This window comes from Corvus hawaiiensis, chromosome 6, assembly GCF_020740725.1.
Source record: "Corvus hawaiiensis isolate bCorHaw1 chromosome 6, bCorHaw1.pri.cur, whole genome shotgun sequence".
NCBI lineage: Eukaryota > Metazoa > Chordata > Aves > Passeriformes > Corvidae > Corvus > Corvus hawaiiensis.
In genome coordinates, this window is record NC_063218.1 from 57,797,115 (window position 1) to 57,817,361 (window position 20,247).

Sequence of the window (20,247 nt, forward strand, 5' to 3'; positions counted from 1 at the left end):
TAGCTTTTTGTAGGTAGACATGGTACAGACACACACAGAAAGGAGACAATGAAAGTTTTAACACATCCATTTTGGGTTCAGTATTACACTTATTTAATTTAAAGAACACAGGAGAGAAAATCTGCATATAGTTCTATACATAACCTTACAAACAACATGTGCTACTTTGCTTCTTTCATATAAATTAACATAGCACCTATAATTATTGAAAAACAAAGAGATTTCAGAGAGTTGTTTCTGTCTCTTTCAGGGGTTGGTCACTACATTCTCTGAGGTATCAGGCAATGGAAGTTATGAAAACTTTCATAAACTTTCTAAGTTCAATAAAGTTGCAGAAATAGAACAACTATGTTTCAGTAGCTAAGCAAAAGACACAAAGCACACCTTTGAACAAGTTATTTTATTTCTTTTCCTTTCACAAATGAACTGCAAAAGCCTAGTAATGACTCCTTATGAGATTGATTATGTACAGAGTTATATTTTCAGATTTCTTGCAGCTTGTTTAAAAAATACACTTGCATACAATAAACTCATTATTACGGTAGTAAAAATTAAGTTTTATGGGTAGGAAAGCTACATGAAGATGAAAATTTTGATTTAGTATTTACAGTTATCATTAAATTCACAGGCTTGTAACAGCTGTTTAAGTTAAAAAAAAAAAAAAACTTCACTCTGACTTCAGTCAGAGTTCCATTACATCTACCCAGCAAAAAATCAGGCAAGCTTTCAAATCAAATGTTTCTGACAGGTAGGAAAAATGAAAATAGAACACTGTACTGAAAGGTTCTGAGAAAGAACACACACAAACTAGAGCTGACAAGCACCCCAATGCATTTCACATATATGCAGATAAAAATTATCTGCATTTACTTCTAAGAGCATTATATAAAGTATTTTTCAAAAAAAGAAAAAAAGCTAATTTTGTGACTCAGATATCCACAATAGAAAGTTAATCAATCTTATTTTCCAAGTGAGGTGTTATTTTGAGAACACATTACTCAACAGTTAAACTGTTGTGCAGATTTAATTTCCTAATACAGTTATTCATAGATTTAAACTTCCTATCATAAAAAGGTCTTTCTTTTTCAGTGAAGAGCTGCTGATACTTGATCATCTCAAACAATTCCTCAATTAATAATAATTTTAAAAAAACCAAACAAACCAACTTTCATTTCAAAAAGTGAGTCCCGCAAAGAAGCAATTTGGAGGCCAAAACAACATTTCCAGATCAACTTGCTCCCAGGTACTACCGCATCTTTTTGTAGTGGTGGGTAATCTCTGGTTTTTTGAAAACAAGTGCCTGCCAGAGATCATGAAATCCTACTTAAACACTTCATCAAACTCCCTGGGCTTGCCCCTGTTTCAGACACTACTGATACAGGAATTTGCTACCTCACCCTGCTTTAACATCACTAGGCAGCTATCACTTCATCTGCAAAGCCAAAATCCAGGAAATGGCATATTGTACAATTCTCCTTCCTGGAGGTAAAGAGGAAAACAGCAGCAATGTTTCTTAAAGCTATTTAATATTGTTCTCCCCTACAATCACTGCAAATGACTAACATCTGTGCTGCTGGTTCATTGTTGTTACATAGTAATTGGGAAAGTCAAATTTGAGACAGGGACATTAACTACACAAATTTGTTTATTTTACACATAAAATGCATTTTATGCTGAAAAAAGAACAGAGGTCAAGACAATAAGGGTGAGAGGTTCTCCAAGTATTACTGATAAAGTACAAGCTGCTTAAATAACCTCATGTAACACTGAGAAAAAGTTCCTGCCTTCCAGTCAGAGAACAAAACCTTCTTAATGGCACACTGTGGCAGGGAGACACTACAAATCCCAGCTGTTGACACTCAAGAAACTCAGTCCAAAACAATCACAGACAGACATACTATCAGTGCAACACAATTAGGCACTGTGGTGTGTCTTAACTGCTGCTAAGCATGAAGCAGATTAAGAGATCAAGGAAAAATGGTTTCACCTGAAGCTGATAAAAGATTTTGGCTGCTGGAGATGAAAATCCATCTAAGTATCCATCTGAAACAGCCTTTTTCTTTTGCCAATACAGCTTACTTTTAATTTCTGACAGAATAAAGAGTTTTTATTTTGATGTAATAAAAAACTTCTGACATTAGAAAATGATTTAAACATGACTAAATTCACACAAAGCACCGCGAGAAAGCCATGCCTCCGTACCCAGCAGTGAGCACATGCATCAGCTTAGGCCTGGTTTCTGCTGTCTCGTGCCTTGCTGCCCCACAGAAAGGACCAGGAGCACTTGAGGAACTCTCTCATACCAAGAACAACTCTTACATCCTAAGCTGCTTTTCCAAAATGCCTTTACCTACTAACTACCATGCTTAGCTGAAGAACGTTTCTTAGAGGTACCACATTCTTGTCCCTGTGCAAGAAGCAAGGGACACTGAGACTTAAGAGATTTTTGGGGCTACCACATCTCACAGCCATGCAGTTTTCTATGCCAACAAGCACTCTGTTCTAAAGCAAACAGATCCTGGATCACACTCTTCAATGTGGTGATTGTGAACTACATGGCCTCTGAGGAGGCTTTGTACATAATAAGCTGCAGTCTGGAGAAGGTGCTTTGCCTTTGGAGCCAACTGATATTTTGAAGACCAACTGCCTAAGCTCAACCCATTTTATTAACTTGGTTAAATATATTCCAAGATGTACTTAACCACAAATAGGGAGAAAGAAAATTCCAATCCTATTCAAGGTCAGAGTGTATCCGTAATTTGAACATATTTTATATAAAGAATAATAAACAGAGCTAATAAAGACTGTTTACCTCCAGATTTGCATCCCAACTTTATTGCTATTATCCCAGCTTTGGATATCCTCAATTCCATTTACACCAAATTGCATGCAAGAGAGGCAGAACATGCAGGTGCTGTTTGAAGGTATGCCTGTGTTCACTAGAAGCCAACATGCCCTCATCAGCCTGCCTGTGGACTCAACAGAATACCTAGATGGTCACTGGTTTTCCTTAGGAGTTACTGATTCATGTCTCAGTCCATAATCTAAAAAAAAATTTTAAACTAGAACTGTGTATAAACACATATGGAAAGGGAGAGAGCTTAAAATTGTGGAGTAGACTTGGGACTGGGGAGAATTACAGACATAGAAAGGTTATATAAACTTGCTTTACAGGCAATACTGAAAAGATCCACACATTTCTTCTTTTCTTCATATCCTCTTTTATTCTTCACAATAACTAGAATTGGAATAAAAGGCCTTTCCCTCTTCTGACACTGATAATTAAATGCTATTCTTTGTTTCAAGAAAGGAGCTGTTTCCAAACCTGACTATGCCTGAGTGATACAGAGCACCTCAGTGAGAGAAAAGTCTCCAGTTGTCATTACACAGGTATATTCTCAAAAATAAAGGCTGGATGGTTGGATCTATACTTCACAACTCTTCAGCATGATGAAAACCAAAGAATTACATAATTTATGACTCAATAAATTTATGTTCTTAGAATCAAAATCAGAATTTCAGAAGAACAAAGTATTACTGAAATATGTAGAATTCACTTCCAAAATTTCAACCAGAATTTGGAAATAAAAGTGTTATTTAAACAATGGACTAAGAAAAGGAGAGCTGGGTTATCAGCCCATAATACTTCTATTTAATCTATTTTTGCTGAAAAATATCTCAGCTCCCACATCATATAGCTTTGAAAAGCTTCGGGACTGACAATTTTGTGGCATCAGTGTGTCAACTTCTGAGAACTGTTACATTCTCCCAGGCTAAAAAAAGACAAATCTTTCATAAGGTATATAAAAAAAACAAAGCATGTAGCAGTGCATTAGTTAAAATAAAAAAACCCCCATACAGCATTTCTTGGGGTCAACTAAAATACAAGTCTTTGCTATGCAGCACAAACACACAAAAAGGGAGACAACTGCTAAAGTTATTAAGGGCAGTTTGGCTGGAGAGAAGGAAGCTTGTTGCTGTTTGAAAATTTAAAAAAAAAAAAGTTTGGGAGGAAAAAAATGGTTTTCTACAGTGGCTATAGTAAATGTCAATGCAATTAAAATAATTTCGTTTCCTGCAAACCAAGCTATGAAGGTTTTACTGCAAAGATGGAATAATTTATTTCAGTAATAAACCTTTTATCTTTGCAATAAACCAGTGGATGACCCGTATCTGCCAGCAATCCAGGTCCTTCTGTGTTTGCTGCCACATTACTTTGCCTGCCTTGTTTTGGCAGATGCACGAAGCAAAATCAGATTCTAACAGTTTGACCTCTCTCACTTCTTATGTTCTCTAGGGGATAATAAAATCCAAGATACAATCCCACAGCAGTTAATGAAGCTTAACCTCACACCCTCTTAATTACCAATGCATTACACCAACTATAGGCATCATACTCCTCTCTAAGCTATTTTACAATTCTAAAGAAGTACTACTGTGCTATTATTTAGCAACATAATCCAAGCTGTATGTGAAATCCCTCTTATATAAAATCCTTTGATCCTTATGGGTTTCAATAACTGTATAATTAATAGTCCTTAAGAATTTAAAACATTATCTATTTACGTATCAATAAATATGTTGTTCACATGATTTTATGCAACTATTTTGAATTGTGGTTATTAACACAAGTATGACAAAAAACATGAGATAAAAAAATACTAAAAGGAACACAATTCACTGTTGATCTGTAACTGCAACAATATTTAAATAGCTTAAAGTCACATAAATTTAAGGCTTTTTTTCATTATGTTAATTTTTAGTGTTTAAAGGACACCAGATGGTAATTCAGGAAGGGCAAATATTTTCTTTTCAACAATGTATTATATAAAAGTCGGTTTAAAGAGCCCTACTCCCAAAAGGGGGGAGGATTCTATTTTGATTGTAAATACATCTGATACAAGGTGTATTGTTAAAGAACATAAACAAATGGATACAGATTTTTTCCTCTTTCAGCAGCCCTTCTACAACAACCTATTTTCATATCCAGGTAAGGCTGGTCTATGGAAATTTTTCTTTGACATTCAGAAAGACCTAATGGATGTCAGCCCATGTGTGAAGAGAAACAAGAAGCAATATTCCTCTATTTTAGGAAATAAGAAAAGTTAATTGCAAGGGTATTTTTTTAACCCATGAGAATATATTCTATACTTCACATACACAGACGTAAACCCTACAGCCAAGTCACAGAACTCTTTTGATGTAACTCCCTTGCACTATGGCTGCATTTCACAATATTTAAACCCAGGAATGCCTATCAGACATTAGATGATTTTTTTAAAAATTTCATCTTTTTCTGAATCAGTTAATGAATACTTAAGTATGTGAAAGGTAAATACAGCAGAGAATGAGAAAGAGAACAAGAAAGTAAAATTACATGAAGAAACTGAGTGCCCTTGTCCCAAACTCAGTAAACTCTGCTGCAGTGTATAATGCACTAGCCTAAGCCTAAACAGTTATTCATGAATAACAGCATTATTCATGAAACCTTCAGAGATGAGCACTGCAAGCAACAGTTCATTAATTGAACAAACCAACTCTACAGTTACCAACTAGTTTGTTAAACAGATATTTGTGGACATTGAAACCTAAACATTTAGGTTTTATCACTTTTATGATACATTTACCAGGCTAAATAAGATGTGTGCTTGAAAGACCTATAATTTCAGAACTAAGATGATGAAAGAAAATTTCCTAAGGAATTGACAAGGATTGGTAGATAAGAAATCAGAAATTTAAGCCAAACATTTATTTTCTCTGGTTCTAGAAAATCTTTTTATTAGATTTGTCTGAACTTCTGACAAAGATGAAGCTTTATGCTTTAGAGTTTCCAGACAGGGTACTGCTTAAAAAGATGTAATTCTTTTTAAACAGAAGAAATTTTTTTTTCAAGTGTCTCTTTTGCACCTCTACAACTTCTGTGTCAAGATTGCAACACAGTTCATAATGAAGAAAATTGCACATTACAATATAATTAAATAATTAAATATTTGCATTTTAACAATGAAAAATGTAAAACAGATTAGCAAACATGCAAGCAAGAAAAGTAAACAGGTGAGCAAGAGCTACACAATATGGAAATTAAATTTTTCAACTCAGCTGCCAGGCTTAGCCTCAACCCTAGTCTTTGTGCTACCCCAAGACTTCAGAAAGAGAGGTAGGTGGTAGGAAAGTTCACTTCTGCTGTAACTGTAATTGGATTTCTGTGTATTAAGTGATACCATTTAACAGCATGCAGCAGCTGAATCACTGCAGCAAGTTCATGCATTTTGAAAATATGATTAGAAAAAAAGAATAGGAATGCAGCTCTATTTGCACATATCTTTTTACCTTTCAAGGTATGCTTTCAATTTATGAGCATCTAAAAATGTCAGATGACTGAAAAAACACCTCTAGCATTGATCCATAGCTTCTTTCCCAATACCAGATAGCAAAGAGACAGCAAATAATTAAAATAGCACTCTTTGAAAATAGACAGCCCTGGCCACCAGCGTGATCATTTCTTTCAGGTTTGCATTTTTCCTTTTGACAAAACAATGGTTTAGAATTGTATCTATGAGGGAAAATACAAGCATCATGGCTGAATGTACTTTGCTGAAATAAAGAAAGTCTATGTAGACAGCTATATTTTCTTTCGGCATTGTTTGCACACACCATAATACAGCAGCTCGGTGCTTTTTTATTGTTGTTGGTTTTTTTTAACAAATAATAATAAAATAAAATCTAAATAATAAACTAAAATGGAAATAATAAAAGTACATTTTGCAAGGTTTTTCCTGCATTCACCTTTTCAGCAGGAAAAGAGTAAATGTACACTTTCTGCTCTTCAGGTCTGCCCAGTTTGTTGAAGGCAGAATTCTTTTAGTCTTTTCCAAATTACATACTTAACCAAAATGCTTCTTAAAATATACCTTAACTTTTGCTTTAGAGATCTTTTCAGCTTAGTAGGAACTTTTAAAAAACCTGTCCCTGGAGGGTTTTTTTATTATGTTTTTTTTTGTTGTTTTTTTCCTAAATAAGCCATTACACTTGCCCACATGCCCCTCCCTGCTTCATCACCATGGGAGCTACATCTTCTCCTTTCACTGTGACACCCTTTATCCTCTCTTTTTGTAAGAGAACCTCCAAAAGGCAATCTCAGCTGAGTGCAGAAGTATCCTCTAATAAAATTCCCACTTGAAAACAGAAATTTCATTGAAAGGCAATAATCAAACAAGGCGTTCAACCTTTCCACAGGAGATGAAAAGACAGTTCTAGAAAGCAGTTCTGGACCTCCCACTCTTCCACCTCAGGCTTCCAGGTACCAAATGGAATACACTGATACAGCACTGGCCAGGGTCCCACAGGTTTAACGCAGTGCTACAGGGGATGCTGGTTTCTGTTTCCCAGCACTTACAATGACCTGTAAGCCCTCCTTGCAAGACAAATCAGAGAATTGCAGAATGTTTTGTGTTGGAAGGCACCTTAGGCAGGGACACCTTCCACAGGACCAGGTTGATCAGAGCCCCATCCACCCTGGCCTTGAACACTTCCAGGGATGGGGCAGCCACAGCATCTCTGGGCAACCTGTGCCAGGGCCTCATCAACCTCATGGTAACAATTTCTTCCCAATATCTAATTTAAACCTGACTTCTGTCAGTTTAAAGCCATTTCCCCTTGCCCTATCACTACATGCCCTTATAAAAAGTCCCTCTCCAGCTCTCTTGTAGCACCTTTAGGAACCGGAAAGTTGCTGGAAGCTCCCTCCAGAGTCTTCTTTTCTCCAGGCTGAACAACCCCAATTCTCAGCCTGTCTTCACAGGAGAGGTGCTCCAGCCCTCTGAGCATCTTCGTGGCCTCCTCTGGACTTGCTCCAACAGGTCCATGTCCTTATATTTGGGTGCCCCAGAGCTGGGTGCAGTGCTCCAGGTGGGATCTCACCAGAGTGAGCACAGGGGCAGGATCCCCTCCCTTGACCTGCTGCCCATGGTGTTCTGGATGCAGCCCAGGGTACATTTGGCTTTCTGGGCTGTGAGTGCACATTCCAGGTCCTGTTGAGCTTCTGGTCAACCACCACCCCCAAGTGCTTCTCCTCAGGGCTGTTCTCAATCCATTCTCTGCCCAGCCTGTGTTTGTGCTGGGGATTGCCCCAGCCCAGGTGCAGGACCTTGCTCTTGGCCCTGCTGAACTCCACGAGGTTCTCCCGAGCCTCTCCAGCCTGTCAGTGTCCCTCTGGATGGCATCCCTTCCCTCCAGCATGCCAACCGCAGCACACAGCTTGGTGCTGTCAGTAAACCTGCTGAGGGTGCCCTCCATCCCACTTTACACAGGCTCCACAGGAAAAGCAACTTAACAGAGCAATCTTAATTGTCAAGGTAAGCTATAAATAATCCATTTTTTCTCATTAAAACTTGTGAAAATCAGTTCCCCCCTCCACCCATCCCAAATAAATAATCAGGAATAAAGATAAAGAAATTCTTTTCTAGGCAGTTCAGGAGTTGTAGAATTTTAATGCCAGATCTGAAGTAATTTTAGTATTGAATAAATTTTCCATTTACCAATGCAAGCAGTTTTATTTTATGATCAGTCACAGAAGTTACCATATAATTTCTTATATTATATAGTATTCCCAGTATTTATGCCCTTATAGTAAAAAGTTGCCTTTTTCTTGAAGACTACAGTGAACAGAAATGCTCTCAAATGTTTAAAATACTTTCTAAAAACCAGCATGTATATAGTTCTGTAGGTTTTACCAGAGGTGTATAATTTTTCAGCATTACGTCTTAATGCCAGTTTCCTGAAGGAGCTTTGACTACAAAAGGCATGAATATATTTTCAAAGGATGATGGATAAATTGGTGGGTGGTAATATAATATATCTTAGGCAGCTGATCAGGGCTTTTTATCCTCTGCCTGTCTTTTAGTTATACACAATTTCAAGATAATTATGGTCTATAAGAATGTCTTTTCCCCTTCCTACTACCAGCAATATTTGTCTTGGTTATAGGTTCAAGAAACTTCCAATCACATCACAAAATTGGAATAGGGCAATTATGGCATCTCGGCAGAGAACTGAACACGTAAATAGACTGACCACACAATATGGACATTTAATATGGATACAATATGGACAGTTAATGAACTGCCTTTATGAAATACACCAGCTAATTAGACACTAGCTATGGAATATATTGAATCCATACTTGAATTTCACAAAATAAAACCCAAGCATAACATGTAATTCAGGTTGATATGTACCATGTCTGTGTTACCTTTCCACTAAAGAATACAGTCCAATCAGACACTGAAGATAAATTAATTACTAATCTCATTAAATAAAATGCCATGTTATTCAATGCTCAGATATGCTATATTAAAATCCCAACTCACTGGAGTCATCCAAATCCCAAGCAGCTCATTTTTATGACAGGAGAGGTCTCTTGAAGTGCCTGAAGGTGAGGGTTACTTCACTGACACAATACAAATCAGAGAAATTAACTCTACTGCGCCTTGTCTGCTAACAAAGGAAGAGTTGAATAGTCAAGGTTAGAATAAATAGCACAGACAAGAATATTGTAGGATACACAAAGACACAAAGGGAGGAAGAAATCAAAACAAGATTATGTTTTCCTTGCCCTTCCTGCAGCAATACTGTCCCTCCATTTATGGTGTCTTACAGTAACACCACTATGGAGTTACAGCAGAGCAATGCAGTATTCCTGCCTAGTGTCTACCCCTGAAAATTAAGAAGGAAAAGTTATTCCATATCAGACAATAGAGACGGATAAGGCACACCAAACTAACTGAGCCCAAGCTCAAAGTGGTGCAAGATGTATATAACAATGTCTGTTCATTATCACATAAAGGCATAAAGGAGCCAGAAAAAATATGACAGGCTATGAACAAAGGTGAACGAAAGAAAAATAGAATATACATTAGCTACTCCATTTTAAGAAAATTTAATGCAATGCAATAAAAAGACTGATTTGGATAATTCAATCTCAATGAGAGAAACAACTGCAACAATCATGTTGTATCATCAGGGACTCAATACTTGATTATCAGTTATTTAAAACCAATTAATTAAAAAATATAGCACATTCACACCTGAAAATCAAATTTGAACCTATTTGTTTAGCCTTTATTCTAAACCACAAGTGATAAAAAATTTCACCCTTAAATGAACTTTATTTAGGTTCAAGATCATTAAAAAATTGATTTTTCACAACCACAATAATTTGATTTCATTAAGAATATACTTTTTCCTGAATACTGAAGAGAATATTCAATAGGTAAGGCATGGAATTTACCATCCCTAGGAAGGAAAACAGAAGAGTAATCATTTTGTCCAGAAATAGTCTCTGAAGACACTTAAAGAAATAGCCAGACTTCACTTGATGCAGAAGTAATCAGTAAATTATATGTTACTTCTGATATTAGGAAAACGCAGCCTTAGAAAGACATAAAATATTTAATGAAATTTTCTAAGATTATCTTCACACTTCAGCATTTTTTGCACTGTTGATCAAGCATTTTCCCTTATATAATTTTCTCATAACAGAAACTATCAGTGTTTGATTGGGAGTCCACTGAAGTCTGAAGGGATCCTTTTTGTATGACCTGATCCAAAGTTGACCATGTTCCCTAGCACAAAAAAGAGTCAGAATGAAATGAGAGTGTAAAAGAAATCGTAAAGATGTTAAATGATGTTTCTATTTTCTACAGGAAACTACAATAAATATCTGCACAAATTGTACACTGTTTCTACCACAACATACTTGAAGCAGCTTAACTACTCTTCCTCCTAGCAGGAGGAAATGGTAAGCAGTTTGGTTTACTGCAACCATTCCACTAAGCCAGCCAGGCTGTCTGCTTTTCATCCATAACCAAAATAAAGAATAAACAGGCTCCTGGCCTGACTTGGCATTGGGAGGATCTTACTCCACCGTCCATAGATGGGAGGTAAGGACCTGAACTTAATTCCCAAATCTGGATAGTGTAAATACTCCTGTACTTCCCAACACATTCTTATGAATCACCAAGATTAATTCATTTGTTACTACACAGTATATGCACTTTAAAATGTAAGTTCATCAAGAGATTACAGCTTTACTTCTCAATGTAAACGGGTCTTTCTTACCTTCAAAATGTTGTCAGGATGCTCTTTGGCAGAAGCAATGAACAGGTCATGTCCACAGACAACTCCCTCTGCGAGAAAATACTTGAACAACAAATTGGAGTAAAGGCCATATTTATCCTCCTCTGTGAAAACAAGAACGGTTGGATTTTTTTTTTGTTAGATAAACTGCCCACCTGTATGTTCACAACACTGTAAAAGGCCTCTTTGGGTCTATCTCTTGGAGTATATAATGTACAACAGAGATCACAGGTAAAACAGGACTCCAAAACTTTAAAAATAATGCTTGATGATACTGTATTTCTAATTTTTCAAGCCAGAGGAATAGTTCTCAATCATGCATTCGATTCTAAGATATGGATGGGATACAGCAAGAATGCTATATTCCTTACAAGGCTTCCTGTAAGTATCAACTAAGGTGACTGAATTATGGATTAATGGAAAGGGGTTTGTTAATTTAGGAGAACTATGTTAATATTTACATTCTTAGTGCTTAAAACTTGCTTAAAATATTTGTTACCTAATGCTTTTCAAAATTCAGCCATATTTGGCATGCTAAACCTATACAGAGGTATCATTCAGTACAGAGACATTCTTATGTCTGCACTTCCAAAGTTGTGAAAACTACACAAACAGGCAAACCAAATAGATATATTGAAAAAAACCAAACAATTAGCAATGCTGTTTTTGAAACCCAATCAGAGCAAAATCAAAACAAATTCAAAAGACTCATGAATTTACAGTTTAAGAAGTGAGACAATACTTGTTAGCAGACACTGTGAACACTGGCCCACTGAAATGAAAATACAAATTCCAGCCGACTTCAGAGAGACCAGGATTTCCTTCAGCTTCCTTGATGCAAGTTAAGCGTCAGAAATTACCAAAATTACAAAGTCCTAATGAACTCATACAATTAAAACTTTGCATAACTTCAAGCTATGGGAAGTGGATGTGTACGTAACACATCTGAAACCAGCTCTGATGTTCTTTGTTTGTAGGGAATACCAACAACAGCAGTGTTAAAGCTTTTTATGGCTTTTTGGGAGAAAAGTAAATGTGCTATGTAAGGTTTCACTTTTTCATCTCTTAATCTGGCTGCTGGAAGACAACACACAGGGATGTTGAGGCAGAAAAACACACAGAGAGATTTCTTTACACAGAACTAACAAGTCTCAACCCATTCTTTGTGTGACTTGGAAAATATTTCCTCCCTACACATATGAAATAGTAAAATTAAAAATAAAAAACCAGTAACAAGGAGAGAAAATAAAAAATTTGTCATTCATATCCAACTTGCAAAAGCATTAAAGAGGAAAATAAAAATACTGTAACTTTGACATGTACCAAAATCAAAATGAATCATTGAAGTGGAGTGAAGGAAAAAAGGAAAGAAGGAAAGGAAGTGTATCTCCATAAAGGAAAACAAAAATTAATAGCAATGAGGAAACTTAAGAAACAAATCACAGAAAAAGTATTGTTGCACTGCTACACTCCTATTATCTTGTACATGTACTGACACAGTGCTTAGATTAACAAGAAATTCAAACCACAAGTATTCAAAACCACTGGAGAAAAACCAGTTCTCCAAGAGATACTGCCCGACCTCTGTGGGATATTAGGCAAAACAGAATTATTTCCCACTTTTAAAAATTTCACTTTTAAATTCAGTATTTGGGATACTAGAGCCACTAGAAGTTACTCTAAAGCAGTAGTTCAAAATAGAAAAAAATGCTTCATAACCCAATCACTAAGACAAGAAATTACATAAACTGGATACCAAATAAGCCAAAGGGAATACAATAATCACAACACTATTACTGCCAGAACTAGCCACTCTACAGTTTGTTGTAGAGTCTTAGGGTTTTAAGACCTTAGACTGTATTAACAGAACTCACCTTTGATACTGTTGACCTGCTTAGAAGGCCATATTAGCCTTCAATGTACTTGCAATAACACATTGTGGTTTGTTTTTTTTTTTTTTTAAGTAACAGTCTAGTGGAAAATATGGACAGTTCTGAATCATAAAAAGCACAGGACTGACAAAAGCTTACTGGTGACAGTACTGGGTTCCTTACCAAAATTTCATCAGGACAGATTTCCAAAAGAATTACAAACTGCAATTTACTTGAATGTTAAGAGCTCTTAATTAAATCTTAGATACAGTTTACTCTTGCATCCTTATAAAGCCACTAATAGTGTTACTGAAGAACCGCCTTCCTACTAACTCAGCTCCCATACTGTGCTGAGACTAGGGATGTAGACCCACGTATGAGATTAGGGTGGAGACAAAACTTAATTAGATAAAACTGAAACACTACAGCTGCAGAAACCAAAGGTAGAACTGACACTATCTAAGGCTTTGAAGAAGTATTTCAGTCATATTCTGTAAATATAGTCTTTGGAGCCTGCTTAAAATAAAACTGCTACGCAGAGTAAGTCTCCCTTATAACGAGTCCAGAACACCAACAGTTCCTGCCCCCTCAAACATTGGCTGTCTCTAGTTACTCATGCTTTGGTTCTTACTGCATTATTCACAGTATATTGATTTCCATGTGCTAATCTCCATCTATGAAGCTCTCAATTTAAGAACCAAAGACCTCTAGAAATCAAAGTGACAGCATGAGATCTACTTTTATTTTTTCAAATTGTCTGAGCTACCTGAAAGAAGCCACCAAGGCTCCCCTGTAATCGCATCACTGCAGCAGATGTCACTGGAGGGAGACAATTTTGTTAGATCTCCCTCCTTTTGAACAAAAGAGGAAAAGGAACACTCATCAGGTACTCTGGAAGGATCCTCAGCTGTAACATTTACATCATCCTTGGTGAATGAAAAATCTTGCTTTCTTAATTTTTATCTACAGGTTAAAGTTCCCCTTCTTCACCATCTGAGACACAGAAACACTGAGTTGATATATACTTGACTGGCATTTAATGGAATATAAGAAAAGATCTCATTTAGTCCAAGTGTTTCATGGCTTGTGTCTGCGTGTACAACTATATAGACAGTCTTTCTGGATCATCATTTTTGATACTAATTATTCCTTAGAAAGTAAAGAGCATACTCAATTTTTTGTGCCAAACATAACACAGAAATTCCATAAACCATGGATAAATATAAGAAATCATACTATGTGTTGGTGATTATTTAACTAAGCTAAGAAGAAATAGGGCTGTAATAGTTAAGAAGAGTTTTTCTCAAATTTTATTTCAAATGCTGAAATGTTAAAACATACTGTAGAAATAAAGCAATGAAGAACAGAAATATAAACCTTTTAACTGACTTATCGAAGATTAGAATTAATTTTGTTGACTCATTGATTTATTTGTAATATAACAGGGCTAGAGAGGTTCTTACACTGCCATTCCACAACATGGAAAGTTCAAGTTAGCAAATTAAAAACACATTCAGTGTAAGGACACATCACTTTAGCATTAGCCTTTCCTTTCTTCTTACATTGATTTTCATAAGAGTAAACTTACAGTAAAAAAAGTAAATTAAGTATTGGAGAGTGATCTAAATATAAACCACCTCATAGTCTCCTACAGTACTCCAAGGATTAGATGTGTCTCAGAAAGCCTTTACAAACAGCGTATCTGGAATTGTTAAAGTCAATGCATCTGTAAGAATCCCTCAGCTCTTCAATTTGTCGGATAGAGGATGCTTTTTATTGATTCATTTCTAGGTCACTAAACTTTTGTGGTATTCAAAAGATCTAAAGTGCATCCATATGGGGCTTTTCTGATAGCATCCACTGTACCCTGGCTTCAATAGTAACGTTACTATTCAAAACCAAAGGAGTACAGCTTTCTTCTTGTAAATAAACAAACAAATCATTTAGCACAGGTACTTCAGTAGCTCACTGATTACTTTCATAGAATCCCAGAATGAAATACTTTTCTAATAATGCTTGGAGTTAGCATTTGAATGGCTAGGATAAATTTTCAACTGTTATCTTTCCAAACTCCACCACATCCAAAAGAACTACCTTCACTCAGTACATGTAGGAACTAACACTTCTGATCATTTTAGTCAGCCCAATACTTAAGACAATCCTGGCCCAAATCTTTAGTCTCAGCCTCCACACTAAAGAGGTGCCCCGACAGCAGCCCTCATTGTGAACTTCACTTCCAGCTACTAAGGCACATAAACAAATAAGACTCTTGCAGCTGCAGCCTCTTTTCTGGGTCCAGTCACTGCAAGTCACACAGCACTGTGCAGCTTTCTCCAATTCTTCTGGAACAAAGAGTGTTCTACAGCTAAGTAGCAGGTGAGTAACTAGTGAAGCGTGAAACTATACAAGGAAAAGAGTTTATTTACCTAGAAGTTATACATATTGTCTCCAGAACAAAACCTCTTCTGATCCTACAGATAAGGACATAAATAAAATAGTCTATTGTGATGGCTCTCCATTGGTCTCTTTCCACAAGAGCGTGCTTTCATGGCTGAAACAGTCATGGAGAAAGAGCAGTATTGTCAGCATGAGTGCAATGAATTCCAACATATAACCTTGCTGAATACTAAGGATAAAGACCAATTCCTATTTATGGGTCTTTTCACCACTGCACTGTATAGGCTACTAAATACATAAGGGACGTTCTCGACACCTTTGTGCACGGACTGTCTGTAGCTACTACTCAAAGAAATCCATGGGCCATAGAATTAGGTACAAAATCTGAAGGCTTTTATCTAGGGCACAGAAAACAAAAGAGAGCAGATATGTATGAGGCACTGTAAAAATATAATTTATTTAAAAATTAAGGACACAAATCTAATTATAGAAATTTATATGTAACCATGTGACCTTAAGAAAGAACTGCCTCTGCACAGAGGCATTCATGTTCCAAGAGATGGATGCAGAATAAGCACTAGAACTGGAAGAGGAATAAAACGCCAGGAACACAATCCACCATAGAGTAACAAATAGCGTATCTATAAACACAGTATTTATAATACCTGACTTTCAAACATCAGTATATTAAACAGCATGAAGGTCTTTGAAAAACTCCAGTGGTCATTTGTAGTAAAATTGCTTAAAATTATGAGAGCCGTAAGAGGAAAGAATAAGCCTGCAACAATGTAATGTACCGATGACTTTTTTTTTCTCTGCACAAAGTCTAGACAGGTTGCCCTAAAGCTGCCAAAAACCTGTCATAGCCTATCAGTATTGATAATTTTTTTCCCAGATAGATAGTTCTGCATTGTGGTCCTGTGACCTAAGGTGTGTCTTTCTCTAGCTATGAAACATTTCTCTAAATTGCTGCAGGTTATAAAATGAGATTATTTTAATAATCTGAAATTCCATTTAAAAGATACTTTTCTAATGTCCACATTTACTAAGCTTGAGGGGATATACTTTGTGTCACTTGCATTTAATTAGCACATGCCAAACCAGTTGTCAAACATACAAGTTACAATATTTGGCATTTGGCCATACTTCAGGAAGGTGAATTCTGCTAACTAGTATTTTGTAGAATTATATTTAGCAAATCACTGTTTTGTACCTCTCTTGAGATTATCTTTTTCAGCTTTAAAAAGATGATAAATTCAGTTATATTGACAAGTGAAGAGAGCTCTTACCAGTCAGGTTAAATTGCATGTCCAACAAAAATAATAGTAGCTAATTAAAGTAGCTGAAACTGCTTTAAGGCTTAGAATGTGCAAGTATAGACCGGTTTTTCACCAGACAACTTTTAACATTTAATAACTGACCTCAGCTACCAACCAAAACTCTCCTACTGATAATCTTTAAAACATTTAGCTGTCAGTGACCTTGTCAAAACTGGGGCTTTTAAAGGTAAGTAAGAATAGGTTCTTACAGGGTGCCCAGGACACATCTATCAAGGGTGCTGTAGCTCACTATGCAGAATGTGTTATATAAACAAGGCTTACATTTAAAAACAAAATAACATGCTCCTGGAAACTCTTCCTGGGCTGGCAAAACACACATACAACAGTTTGAACTACATTGGAGAGAAGGGGCGAAGGAGTGTGCTGATTCTCCGTGTTTGTTTTGGAAACGGAGACTCTTCTGGAAAGCTGATCTTCTGCAGGAGGTTCAGATGAAAGCACGAGTGGTCTCACATTCCTACTGAACAAGCTGCTTCGATGGTGCTCCACATCAGAACACTTCTTATAAACCCACTACTGTAACCATTTTTTAAAACTAAATTACTAGTTAAAATCGTAATTCTTGTTAGATGAACAAACCCCAGGAAGTTTCAAGCTGCTCTGGCAGGTAGGATCCTGCATGAGAATACCATGTGCTTCAACTCTCTAATTTTCATATAATTAAAACACTGTCAAAAAAATATACTGTAGAATTAAGTTCAACTGAAAATCACAATGCTCTTTATTATGAATTGAGTTTCAAAAACTTGTACACTTATATTTCAAACAATATTTTACAGTCTTATCAAGTAACCAGTGCCATCACTACATCTTCAGAACACAACAGCTAAAATAAATATTTTAATACCCTGAATCTACTATTATTTGGTTAAATTAACCAAGATAATGTGTCAAATAATGAAGATGAGCATTTAATTTGCAAAGGGAGCTAAGCTAAAAGTAATGCAATTTATTCTTGCCTTAGAGAATATTGAAGGAAGGGGGAAGAATTTAACCTTTTTATAGCACTAGGAGTACAACACAGAAAGATCTTCCTAGGAGGTTTATCACTGACAGCTTCAATCCTGATAATATTAAGCTTGCCTAGACTAATCTCATGACAGAATTTCTTGGTATGCTGACAGGATATTCTAACAATGCCATTACAATGCTACCTGCACCAACTTTAAAAATTAGTCTCAAAATTTTTAGACTAATGAGTCATGAATAAATATAGTTCCTGCTTTAAGACTTTTTGTATATAATTATACGTTTCAAAATAACATATGGTAAGTCTCATTTGGGAAAAAAAACTAGTTTTCAGATTCTCATTTGGGTTTCTGTCAAGCTAAGTTTCATATCAGATCACAAATACACAACCAGCATAGGGGATAAGCAAATTAAAACCTACCACTGAATATGGCCAGATATGTACTCAGAGGAAACAAAATTCAGGTAAAAATCCTTCCAGGAAAAATCTTCCATCAAGCCATCAGGATCCACAGAACTGTTTTTCACATCCACAACACCCTGTGGTGAAATATTCCACCACTTCTTTCATTTCATGACAATTTTCCTGCTAGTAGGTTCATTGGATGCCACCAAGTGTGTCTACTGGAAGGGGCAGTGAATATTGTAATGGGGAGACAAAATTAATCTAGTCTCACAATCTCTGATTTATGTAAAATATAATCGGTTCTAACTTTTTTTTTCTTCTTCCTTTATCACGGCAAGATTGCAGCTCTTCTCAAACTGAAAGTGGTTGGAATTAGGTAATGTCAGTTATTTTTCCTGGCAAGCAACTATTCAAATTAATCTGCACCACACCATACACTAATTTATATACTTTATGTAAAAATCAACATTTTCTAAGATTCAGTCACACATCAATAACTGTCTCTAATGGATAAAATGCAGAAAAAACCCCTAGCCTTAAAATAACAACAAGTCATAGTGAGAGCAATTATCTTGCTCAGGGGCAAAGCTGTTTGGCTCTAGCGCAGGTTACATGGGCCCCATACCAACAGAGGGAAACAACTGGCATAATTCCAATAGTGGCTAAGAAAGATTTCAAGTAAGTTTTCCCAAATCTCACTGTTGTTCTTTAGTGTTAAGACCAATTTTTGAATTGTAACAATTCAAAATATGTAACCAAAATTCTGGATACAAATTCAGTCTCCCAAGCGATGCTTGTCTTTCCACAGGGAAAGTAAACACAGATAAAATATTAGGACCACAACGTTTTCATCCCTTTAAGAAAATGAATGAAAATTACTGATTAAATCTGTCTCAAGGCTGAAAAGCCACACTCTGAAGAGCTGCTATTGGTGCCTATTACTAGAGACATGACCTTTTTGCCTTTGCATAAATTTCATGCCAAGGAATTCTAAACAGTACTACTAGAAATACTTCCAAGTGACCAGGAGACTCAACTTCTTGGAAGTGAAGAGCCTACTTCAGAACATCAGGAGGGGTATAATGGGAAAGATTTTTCTCTCCCTTGTCCAGCTGAGTGATAGAGCAGCTTGATGGGCATCTGGTGTCTAGTCAAGGTCAATCCATCACAATCTCTGTTTTCTTTTGAGCCATAGCTCAAGGCCTGCCATCCAGTGTCTGCTCCAGCAGCACCCAAAACCAGAAGCTGTATTTTACAATCTTCCAGTTCTTTCTCTCCTTCAGTGTCCTCTACCAGTTCTCACAAACTCTAATGGTCCTAACACTTCACCAGCAAGCTCTTAAAACACTCTACAGACCTAATTTTGAAACCACCCAAATCACCCAGGCATGTGTCAGTCTGCTCTGTCCCTAGGCAAGGCTGAAATCTAGTCACTGTTCTCAATTATGAGAGTCAGGAGATTCCAGTGCTCCTTCTGGATGAAGATTAATACAAGAATTCTTCATTTTTTCTGCTGGTTTTGTGTCAACTCAATCAAACAGAGAGGAAAGCTGGGCACCTCAGCTGCAATGGAGACATGGTCCCCTCACCCACACCCTGACAGAAAGCAGGCTTCATCACCTTTCTCTCAGCTGATTCTAGCAGCCAAGAGATTACAAGATTCTGCATTGCACATCTTCCTCAGATAGCCAAACTTGTGATGATAAACAGTCTGAATCTAACAGCAGTTTACAAAATCTTAACTAGTTTGTGTATTTTGCTAATAAGTCCTGAAATGTGCTCAACTTGAATAATAATAAAACCTGAAATGTGCCCTGCCTTCAAACAGAATTCTGGGGTACTCTTTGTGGGTGCTCAAGCCTGTCTAAAATTAAGTTTTTGATTCACCTCCAGTAATTCTTGAGATAGACAATAGTCCATTCTGTAGGCTAGACAAAGTGAAGGAACCTGAGAGTTATACTTTCTTAAAATCTGACTCAAAAAACTGTGAAAAGAGAGGTTGTTTAATGAATACAATAAAGAGTGAAACGCTTCAGAATATGGCTTTAAATATCTATATATTCTATACTAACCAAGAAGAAGAAGGGTTCCAACAGCTACGCCTCCACCTGGAAACAAAACAAAATGA

The 20,247-nt window shown here is 36.4% G+C and overlaps 1 protein-coding gene across 4 annotated transcripts in view; it reads right to left on the bottom strand.

The window, feature by feature from the left end:
• Positions 1-20,247, bottom strand: part of ELP4 (elongator acetyltransferase complex subunit 4) — a 136,687-nt gene that overhangs the window by 110,898 nt on the left and 5,542 nt on the right. For all 4 annotated transcript variants that reach the window (XM_048307263.1, XM_048307260.1, XM_048307261.1 and 1 more), the window contains 2 exons: positions 20,192-20,227; positions 11,119-11,240 (listed from right to left, as the gene is read on the bottom strand). In XM_048307263.1, the coding sequence (XP_048163220.1) occupies positions 11,119-11,240; positions 20,192-20,227 (158 nt within the window). The remainder of the gene's footprint in view (positions 1-11,118; positions 11,241-20,191; positions 20,228-20,247) is intronic.